Source organism: Dryobates pubescens, chromosome 16 (genome assembly GCF_014839835.1).
Source record: "Dryobates pubescens isolate bDryPub1 chromosome 16, bDryPub1.pri, whole genome shotgun sequence".
In the NCBI taxonomy this organism is placed as follows: domain Eukaryota; kingdom Metazoa; phylum Chordata; class Aves; order Piciformes; family Picidae; genus Dryobates; species Dryobates pubescens.
In genome coordinates, this window is record NC_071627.1 from 18,320,442 (window position 1) to 18,330,762 (window position 10,321).

General features: G+C 57.9%; 1 protein-coding gene across 1 annotated transcript; it reads right to left on the reverse strand.

Annotated features, from left to right (window-relative positions):
* Nucleotides 1-488: 488 nt before the first annotated feature.
* Nucleotides 489-10,283, reverse strand: CDHR2 (cadherin related family member 2). Its single transcript, XM_054168273.1, has 31 exons — nt 10,016-10,283; nt 9,355-9,420; nt 9,123-9,262; nt 8,792-8,845; nt 8,509-8,598; nt 7,858-7,947; nt 7,401-7,523; nt 7,180-7,323; nt 6,976-7,051; nt 6,691-6,797; nt 6,381-6,611; nt 6,141-6,296; nt 5,748-5,915; nt 5,414-5,475; nt 5,080-5,320; nt 4,738-4,974; nt 4,395-4,464; nt 3,693-4,307; nt 3,373-3,444; nt 3,042-3,091; nt 2,776-2,927; nt 2,473-2,575; nt 2,312-2,400; nt 2,113-2,187; nt 1,946-2,023; nt 1,800-1,860; nt 1,565-1,689; nt 1,290-1,403; nt 1,047-1,124; nt 882-942; nt 489-692 (listed from the first exon to the last, which is right to left on the reverse strand). The coding sequence occupies exons 1-31, from the start codon at nt 10,281-10,283 to the stop codon at nt 573-575; spliced, it is 4,116 nt and encodes a 1,371-aa protein (XP_054024248.1). The 3' UTR covers nt 489-572.
* Nucleotides 10,284-10,321: the final 38 nt, after the last annotated feature.

Here is a 10,321-nt window from a genome sequence, read left to right on the forward strand (position 1 = left end):
ACTCACTGGGAGCCATCTCTGCTCAGTGCCTTGGGCTGCAGGAGTGGTGCCACAGCCACTTGACAACGACTAGGAGCCCTGGGGCATCCCCTTGCTACCCTGCCCCAGGCTGTCCCCTGCCTCCAGACCCAAGCTGCAGCACACCAGCGTTGTGGCTTCATCACCTTCCTTTTTTTTCTCTCAGTTTCTTATTTTGAGGGTTGTGGGGGGAGGAAGGGGGAGGGAGAACCAACCTGTCAACGTGGATGTTGGGTAATAAAACCTTGCACAAACCTCTGCGTGAGGCTACCTGCACCTCCCTCCCCAAGGGCTGAGTAGGACCAGGTGACAGTGGGGCAGCCCAGGGAGGGGTCCTGTGGACAGGAAACCAGGCTAAGCCACATGGTGGCACTCATCTCCCCCTCCAGTACCAGCCTGGCCTGAAGCCACCTCATGCCAGGAGGTGTGACCCCAAGCTGACCACAAGACACAGTGACCCCTGTGGGACAGATTTATTGCCAGACTCTGAACACAATATCACCAAAGCAGCTGCCTGAGTCCTGCTCCAGCCCTGCTGCACCCTGCATGCCTGCTCACAGGTCCGTGGTGGTGAAAGTGGTGTTGATGTATGCTGTTTTGGTGGGTTCCTTCAGGTTCAGGGCAGCCACCAGCACCTCCTCATCAGTGTCATCCATCAGCTGTGCTTTGCCCTTCTGCAAGAGGAGAGCATAGTCAGAGGGGATGGGGACAGAAATGGGGGATGGGACTCTTCCATCCTACCCAGGACCTGGGGGCTGTCAAGGAGGTGGAGAGAAAGGGACTTAAGGGGTATAGGGCCACACTAGATGGGAGGGAATTCAGGGTGCAGTGGCAGGAATCCCTGCTGGGCTGTACACACTCACCTTGGCCTCGACATTATTGTCCCAAGCTGTGTTTACTGTGTTTTCATCCAGGGAATTCACGCTGTGGAGGTGGGGGAAATAGGGTAGAAAAGAGCCCAGTCACTGTCAGAGTGGGGACATAAGGTGTCAGCCTCGTGGCCTTTGGAACCTGCCAGAAGAGCTCACCTGGCCACAGAGCTGGAGTCCTCGTGGAAACCCAGGTCGTGGGAGGGATCAAGTGAGAGGTTCAGCATGGGGTTGGCTCTGGGCAGGGAGAGGTGACAGGTGAGTGACCACCCTATGAGGCTGCAGGGCCAGCCTGGGGTGGCCACATTCCCCAGGCAGGAGGGATGTGACAGCAAGCCCTGCAGCCCTTGGCTGCAGGTATATCCCTGGATTCCCCTCCTGCACAGGGAGCCTCTCACTCACCCCTCTGCATTGTACTGGTTGGTCCCAGGGATCCCAGCTCCTTGCTGTGCCATGGCAGGGCTGAATGTCGTGGCCACCTTCAGAGCCTTCATTGCACTCAGCTTCCTCTTGTAGCTGCAAAGGCCAGGAACAGCATGGGTGAGAGGGGCAGGAGGGAGCTGGGTAGTGGGACAGGGTGGGTAGGACCAAGATGGAGGGTAGGGATGAGTCTGGGGGTGCTGGTGAAGATGGGGGGTGGTTTTGGGAGGCAGGGTGGGGTGTGAGTATTGTGATACCTCCGGGTGGTGAGAACCAAAACCAGGGTCATGATAAGGATGAAGAGGAGCAGGAATGCTGCCAGCCCTGCGATGATGCCGATCAGCTCTGTCTCCCTGCTGGGCTTTGTTACTCGCCCCGGGCCCTAGCACAGAGCAGGGGTGAGGGCACAGCCGTGACCAGCACCCCTCCCCCCATTCCCTCAGCCCCACACAGGTCTCCTGCTCTCCGTGCCCTTTGCCCAGCCCCACTCACGATGATAGCCAGGCCCAAGTTCACCAGCTCAGCCAGGATCAGCGGGTCGGACAGGATGAGCCTGCCAAGGAAAGCAGAGGCATGAGGGGCTGGGCTGGTGTGGGTACATGGCAGTGCCCATGTGTGGCCCCTGCCCCAGCACGCACGTGCTCAGCTGGTTGACATCCAGGGCGGTGCCGTTGCTATAGACGAAGTAGGCCTCCATCACCGACTTGGGTTCCACCCTATGGGATCAAAGAGTGTGGTGCAGGGCACAGTGCACTGCCCCAGGTGACCACTTCCTATGCTACTGCCACATCCCCTTCCCACTCACCCTGAGGCACGAGTGTTCTCTACAGTCTGGATGGCCACCACATAGACCCCCGCCTTGGTGGCAGTGGTCAGGGCCCTGGGAATAGAAAGGATGAAAGGAGGCTGGGCCAGGCATCCAGCTGCTTCACTTGTGGCCGTGGGAAGTGACTGGAGCCCCTGCAGCCCCTGACTCCATCTCCCCCGAGCCTGGCACCCCTTACCGTTTGATGTTTTCAGAGTTACTCTGGACTTCACTCACTGTTGTGACGAACTGGAGGCGAACACGGTAGCTCTGATCTACTGTGAAGATCTGCATGGAGAGAGCAGGGGTGAGCGGGACTGGGCAGAGTGCAGGGCGGCCCTGGACAGGGGTAACACTCACGTTCAGCACAGTCTGTGCTGTGTGCACTGGTGCTTCACCGTCCCGAGCCTCCACTGTCACCTGGTACTGCCCCTTCAGAGAGCTATCGAGGTTGCTGGCCACCCTGAAAGGATAGAGACATCAGTGATCCCATGGGACAGCCCTGAGGACACCACCATCCCCCGAGCTCCACCCTGCCACCATGGTCACAGCAGGACCCTAGGATGGCTTTGTCCCCTTGCCAGTCTGTGCAGGCCTTGTCTGCCTATGTCTTGTGGCAGGCAGGAACAACCTCCCCATCGTGGCCCAGCCCCATGGCCTCACCGGATGCTCCCGACGTAGCTGTCCTCCTCAGGTAGCCTCACCACCTCGAAGAGGTTCTCGAAGGGCCGGCTGACCCCATTGTCATCTATGAGCACCACGCTGACAATGGAGAAGGTGATGTTTCCCCTCATCCCTGAGTCAGCATCGGTGGCCTGCAAGGACAAAGCATGGCAGGAGCGTGGGTGGGAACAGCCACCGCCTGCCCGCAGTGGGGACAAGTGAGAGTGGCTCCACAGACTGACAGACATGTGTGTGCAGCTCCTCACCTTCACGGTAGCCACTTGCAGGCCCACAGGAGAGATTTCAGGAACAACCACTGCCAGGGACAGACATGGAGAGTGTGGCCATGCAGGTGTGCTGCCAGGCTTGCTGCAGACCCCATTCCTGCACAGCCCTGGGGCTCAGCAGAGTTCCAAACATCTTCCCACTGCCCTTAGCCCCACAGCCTTCACAGAAAACATCAAGTAACCCCAGCCTGGCCCTTGCACCTCTTAGCACTGCCCTGGCTGGGGGAATGTTCCCGTGACCTGAGAGCATGGCAGACCACATATGGGTGCAAAGAGGAGGCCACAGAATGCGCCAACCACAGCCACTCACCAAAGGTCTCTGAGGTAGGCTGGAAGATTGGTGCATTGTCGTTCACATCAACGATGAGTATCCTCAGGGTTTCTGCAAACACCCCAAAAGCAGAGCTGTGGTCACCAACAGAGCAGCCCTGCAGCACCCTCCTCCTCCTAGGGATCTCATCATCTCAGCATTCTCAGGTCCCTGTACCAGGGACCAAAAATGCAGGGGGCACCCTCCCTCCACTGCCAAGCCATCAAGCTCCCTCCCTGCTCTCCACAGCTCCTCCTGGGAAGTGGGAGAGGCAGGTTCCAGCCGGTGGCAGTGGAAGGAGCAGCGAGTGGATGCTGTACCATTGCGACTGTAGGGGTTGCCCTTCTCGGTGTACAGGTCTTCAGCCCGCAGCGTGAGCACCACTGTGTCACACAGCTCGTAGTCAATCTCCAAGCTGTTCACCAGCACTGAGCCGTTGGGCGCTAGCACGAACCAGTCCCAGCACACCTCCTTGGCACTGTTTTCCCCCTTGAAGCAGGCAACTGTCAGCTCCTCAAAGACTAGCGAGTGGTTGGTGTCTGGGTCGGAGGCAAGCAGCGTGCAGACCACGCCCTGCTGCGTGCCGTTCTCGCTCACTCTCACGTCTCTCAGCGAGTCAGGCAGGATGGAGGGGGGTTCGTCGTTGATGTCTAGGATGTGGACGTTCACAGGGACCATGGCTTTGTCCCCCACACTGTCTGCAGCTGTGTTCTCTGCCAGCACCTCCAAGAAAAAGACCTTCTGCTGCAGAGTGTCATAGTCCAGGGATGTATCAGGGTCCACGGTCAGCTGCCCACGGTAGTGCCCTCGCGTTAGACGGAAGGAGCGGATCAAGAAGTTGCTGGAGCCATTGCCGCTCTTAAGCAGGAAGGAAATGCGGGAATTGATCTCTGTCCGGTCAGCATCTGTGGCTTCCACCTCACCCACAATGGACCCTGCAGGTGGAGACAGATACTTAGTGGCCAGTGGGCACTGATTCCAGGACACCTGCTGGTCTCATAACCTGTTCATGCAACTTATACCTGGAGAGTCTTCAAAGACTGAGAAATTATAGGACTGGTTAAGGAATATGGGTGCGTTGTCATTCACGTCCTGCAAAAGACAAAGCCCATGACTGTGAGTGCTCCAGGAAACAGGGGCCCCACAGCAGGCTGGGGACAGGAGTGTGGACACCTCCCTGCCCACAGGCAGGGACCACAGAAGCCCTCTCCTTCCCTTCGTCAACTATTCCCTCTGCCCCGACAGAGAGACTGAGGACAAGTGTCCCTGCCGTGGCCAGAGATCCCACATCCCCTCCCAGCCCATCCGTCACAGCTCCAAGTCCTGGCCTGCCCCAGTGTGTCGCCACTTTTGCCCAGGGCTCACCCCCACAGTGATAGTGACATTCACGAAGGTGCTGAGTGGTGGTGTGCCATGGTCATATACTTCCACTGTCACCACCATCTGCCCCCTCTCATCTTCCAAGGCCTCACGGTCCAGCGGCTCCTTGTTGTGTATCTTGTGTGTGTCTGCATCGATGGTGAAGTTGTCACTGAATGGTCCTGGCAAGATCTTGTAGCCCAATTTGCTATTGGGGTTCCCAGGCTCATCATTGTCAAAGGCCTGAAAAGGTCAGAGGTTGGAGTAGGGTTGTCTGGCATCTTGGGGGCAGTCCTCGCTCCTCTCTAACGGCCCCTCCTTGTCCCTTCCACCTCCATCACTACATACCTGGATCTGTATACTGACGTTTTGCCCCTCTTCCACTGAGATGAAGTAGGAGCCCATGACATAGGGGCTATTGTCATTGGCATCCAGCACAGTGATCTCCAGAACTGTGGTGCCCACCAGGTTGCCCCCATCCTTAGCCTGGAGGTTGGCATAGTAGATGGATTGAGTCTCCCGATCCAGCAAGTTCTCATTCTGCACCAGCACTGCCCCAGTCGTGGCATTCACCATGAAGACTTCACGGCTATGAAACATACAGAATTGTCACCAGGGCTCAGCCCTAGAGCCACCTTACCAGGATGATGTCCCAGTTGCCTCTGTCCATGTCCCTGCATACATGCTTTCTGGGAGCAGGTAATAGGTGATCTCGCCCAGGACACCACTGTCTGGATCATAGGCCTAAAAGAGAGAAGGAAGTACCTGGTCAGTCTCCCTCAGTCCCCTGGCACTGGTTGCTGGCACTTGTCACTGGCAGTGAGCACTTCACAGATAATGGCCTGATGAGGCCTTATTTGATAGGGTCTCACACTTCATGTGCCCACTGTCACCATCTCCTTCCTATGTGCATGAGAGGCCAGTGCCGTCAATGCAAGCTCACTACCAGTGCCAGGTGTGCCCAGCACCCTTCTTGGGAGACATAAGCTGTGCCTGCTCCCTGCCCAGCACCTGACCGTGATGTTTGTCGAGATGATGGTGCCATTAGGGCTGTTCTCCATCACACTCAATTTGTAAATGCTCTGGGGGAACTCAGGGATGTGGTCGTTGCTGTCAATGATGTCGATGGTCACAGTGGCTGTGGAGCAGCAGTCTGTGGGGTTTCCTGTGTCGTTAGCAATGATCTGCAGGTCGGAGAAAGGGATAGCGTGTCACATGGGTCCCCAAATATAAGAAAGAGAGCTGTCCACTACAGCCCAGCTCCTTTACACCAAACAAGCTGACACAGCAAAGCCACGTTCTGCTTTGTGTTTTGAACCTCATGGCAGAAGGGCTCTGTTTCCCCTGTGCTCCAGCATCTGCAGGGAGCAGGGACTGTCCCCATGGTGCAACAGCCCTACAGGTCCCACCTGTACCACCATGACGTGGCTTTTCTCGTAGTCCACAAGGGACGCATCCTGCACCAGGATCTGGACCTCCCCTGTGCCCAGGATCTCTGTGGGGGAGACTGTGAAGGCACTGGCATCTGGGTCCTGCAGGTACAGCTTGTAACTGCTGTTGATGCCCTGCCAGGGAAAGACAAATGGGAGTTAGGGGGTAGCAAAGACAGACACCTGCACCCTGGCCTAGTCCCCGGAACAGACTCCAACCTTGTCTGGGTCATGGGTGATGATGCTGAGGTTGGACACAGGCAGTCTGGGAGAGGAGTGTTCTATGATGTTGCCCCTGAAGCTGTTCTGGGCATCAGCGGAGAAGTTGCAGCTGAAGAGTGAGCAGCTGTAGAACTGGGGCTTGTTGTCATTGACATCGGTCACCACAGCTGTCACCAGCGTGCTGGCGTTGGCCACCTCACCGTAGATGTTCAGGTGTGCCTCACGTGCCTGGGCAAGAGGAGAGACCAGGCTGGAGAAGTCCAGGAAAAAGCAGAAGATGGGATTCCCATTGCTGCTTCCTACTCACTATGACTTCCAGCAGAATCTCCTCGCTTGGCAGCTGCTCACGGTCCAGGTGCCCACTCACAGTGATGGTGCCCGTCGTGGCATTGATAACAAAGGGGACACTGGCATCTAGGGCAAGGGCCAAAGCACAGCATAAATCAGCTTCAGCTACTGAGAAATACAGGCCTAGCCCTCTCTCTGCCAGCAGGGCAGACTGGTAGCATCCAGGAGTCCAGAAACATTCCCTGTGTTGCCTCTTGCTGCCTGATCACTCCCCCTGCCCATTCTGCCCTGCTCCATCACTCACTGGTTATGCTGTAGAAGATTTCATCGTTCACCCCTGTGTCTCTATCCACGGCAGTGACAGTCAGCACAGTGGTGCCCTGTGGGGAGATGGCCATCAGGGAAGGATCTATGACTTCTCCAGCCACCCCCATGTGCCATGGGGTGTTGTGCATCCCAGGGAGGACCAGGGGTAGCAACATGCCACTGGCACAGACGGGCTCCTTACCAGGGCACAGTTCTCAGGCACGGAGCCAGAGTAGGGCTCGTTGAGGAACCGTGGGTCCAGGTTAGGCATGTCACGGATGGTCAGCGACAAGAAGGTTGAGCTCTTCTGGAATGTCATTACATTGTGCAGCAACCCACCTCCATCCTGGGGAGCAGAGCACATGTTAGTGCCATGGCCTCCTTACCTGGCAGCCCTGCACCCCCGTTCTGGCTAGTCCCCACCGTGGCAAGGATCTTGAGCTGGTAGAAGGTGTTCTTGGTGTAGTCCAGCGAGCCATTGAGTACCACACTCCCATTGAGCAGGATGTAGAAGAGCCAGAGATTCTTTGTGCTGTCTGGGATTACCTGAATAGGGGACATCACTCTGTCAACACAGCAGAAAGCAGAGGTGCCCCAGCAGAGATGGGTGGCTCAAGTCCCATCCTTCTGCCAGGCTTGGCTCAAGGGCTGTGAGGCCCTCTGACCACCTGGCTTGTCCCCAGCTTGCAGCTTTTCATCACTTTGCCCCCATTGTCCAGCTGGTGCAGAGTCAGCCTTCCTGTCCCAACACACATCCCTGACCCCCCAGAGCCATGGGGCTGCTCCTGGCCAGCTCCCTCAGCACCTTCTGCCCCATGGTGGTGGCTCAGGGGTGGGGTTTTGGTATGGCATGCCTCAGTCTACAGCACCCTGTGCTTACCTCCTCAATGCTGTAGCTGACTTTGGAGGCATTCCCAGTGTCACTGTCATTGGCAAACACAGTGTAGATGATGCTGCCTATCGTCGTGTTCTGGGCAAAGAGAGGAGTGGTGGAGGTATCTTTCAGGAGAGCAGGGGAATGGTTTCGGGTCTGGCCCCAGCCAGCCCTGCTCTGGGGTGCTCTGGCACTGTCAGCCACACAGGAATGAGTTGCTGCCCTTACTCACGCTGGGCAGAGGATGGTTCCCCCATGCCACCCGCTCTGGGACTCAGCAGGATCAGGGGGCTGCACCCTCATCCTGGGCCTGCCAGGGATGGGTTAGACTCAGCCCACACCCCATCTGCACCCTGATTTGGCCTCACCCTGGCCTGGGAACTCCCTGATCAGAAACTCATCACAAGGGCAGAGTCCCAGCCATCAGCCAGTGCTTCACCGGGCACTGAGGTGCTCGCCAGGAACCAGTACAGGGCACTCCCAGGTCAGCCATGCTGGCTGCACCATTGCCTCACACCCAGGCACACTGTTGCCACACACCCAGCTGTGGGGTCACTTGGTTCCTGGCACACTGTCCCGCTGCTGGCACACCCATGCCACAGGAGCCACACAGTGCCTCTGCCTGCCTGCAGGGGCTGGGGAGTCCCAGGGAGGTACCTCATCGATGGTCTTTTCGTATGGCAGGTTCTGGAAGACTGGGGCGTTGTCGTTGCGATCGTCCACAATGATTGTGACTCTCGTCGAGACCTATTGGGTGCCAGGGAGGCTGAGACGGCTATGGGGGATCGTGCCCAGCAGAGCTGCATGCAGTTCCAGCCCTGCCCCTACCCTGCCTCTGCAGCCAGCACCACCCACCACTCTGTCCCCACCGAGCCTTGTCTGTGGCTCCACAGAGACCCTGCTCCCCACGCCATCCCCCACACCGTGCCCTGGCACTCACTGGGTCGTTTTGTCCATCGTACACCTCAGCAGTGATGGTGAGCTTGGCCTGCAACTGCAGGAACACAAAGCAGGTCTTGATTAGGGCCAGGCAGAGTTAGACCCTTGAATGTAAGTGCCCTAATGCCCTCCCACCCATCGCCTCTGGGTGGGATGCTCCTCCCAGACAGGACCGGCTCCCCCTGTGAGCCAGGCTTTGGGGCCAGGGAGTGACCCACAGTATGCAGGTACTGTGCACAGCTCTCAAACAGGACTCAGGGCTCTGCCCTCTGTCCCTGTCACCCCAGACCCCCAGGTCAGGCAAGAACATCTGCCCCAGACTCTGCCCTCACCTCACGGTCCAGGGAGTTCCTCAGGGTCACGTTGCCTGTCGTAGGATCAGCAAAGAAGTAGAAGGCATCTGGCCCATAGATGCTGTAGGTGAGTGGGTCCTTGTCTATGTCAAAAGCCACCAGCTGGAAAGCTAGCTGACCTGGGGACACAGGTAGAGTCAGCCCCTGCCCAGGGCACCACCCTGGATGCTCCTCCTGCACCTCAGTGTTTCTCCAAGTCTGCCCTACTCACCCAGCTGTAGGTCCTCAGGCACAGTGAAGAAGGTCTTGTTGAAGAAGGGGGCTGTGTTGCCTGAAACTACAAGGAAGAGGTAGCCTGAGCACCACCTCTGTGCTGGGCTTTGCTTGTGCCCTGCTGCACCCCCACACCAGTCAGCACCTACCCAGCTTCAGTCCCACCACCCGGCTGTGGTCTGGGTCTCTGGGGGAGGCAGGGGAACTCCCCACCCATGACATTACTCATGCTTATCCCACACCTCCCACCTCCAGACCACCAGATGCAGCACCCATGCTAGATGCTATCCCCTCTGCCTAGCCCTGGGGCAGTGAGGTTACTCTTGGGTCTTCAAAGTGCCAACAAAATGGGCAGCGTTTTGGGGGTCCCACCTGCCCTCAGGGAATTTGGAATGCATGTTGGAGCTGGAAGCACCTCCAACACCTCCTGCCCACCTGTGCCAGCCACTGAGCAAAGTCCTCACCTGCTGTCAGAAGGAAGGGGACCAGTGCCAGCCAGTTCCATGACATTCTGTCAGCAAGCCTGTGGGCACACACCAGAAAACATGCCTGGGGCTGAGAGGTACCTGCTCCAATCCCTCCTTTCGAACAGTCCCTGTGGCAGGAGGGGCTCTGGTGGGGACAGTCCCCTCTGCTCAGCTGGGCTAGTGAGCGAGTACCAGGCTCCATCTCGCACTCCCAGGCACAGACTCCTTGGGGATGTGTCATGGAGGAACAGAGTTGATCTCCAGCACTTGGGGTGCTCGAGGAGCCCAGGAACCTCTCCAAAGCAGGGTTGGAGGCTCTGTTGCTCAGGCTCAATAGGGCCATGCCAAGCAGTGCTTGGAGCTCGAGGGGACTCTGTGACACCACCGTGATGTCCCACTCCTCCTCCCACAGCCTGTGGGCAGCCCCACAACCGACAGACACCGCCACCTCCCCTCCCATGGTGGACCACAGCACCCATGAGGGCTGGGAGCGGGGCC

Bases quoted from the DNA above. Each gene is read 5' to 3' on its own strand.
- CDHR2 (XM_054168273.1), bottom strand. From the start codon at position 10,283: ATGGGAGGGGAGGTGGCGGTGTCTGTCGGTTGTGGGGCTGCCCACAGG. The intron at 5,321-5,413 runs GTATGCAGGGAC...TATGTTTCATAG, and splicing joins TACCTGCTCCCAGAAAGCAT to CCGTGAAGTCTTCATGGTGA. The intron at 3,092-3,372 runs GTGAGTGGCTGT...TGTCCCTGGCAG, and splicing joins GCCTACCTCAGAGACCTTTG to TGGTTGTTCCTGAAATCTCT.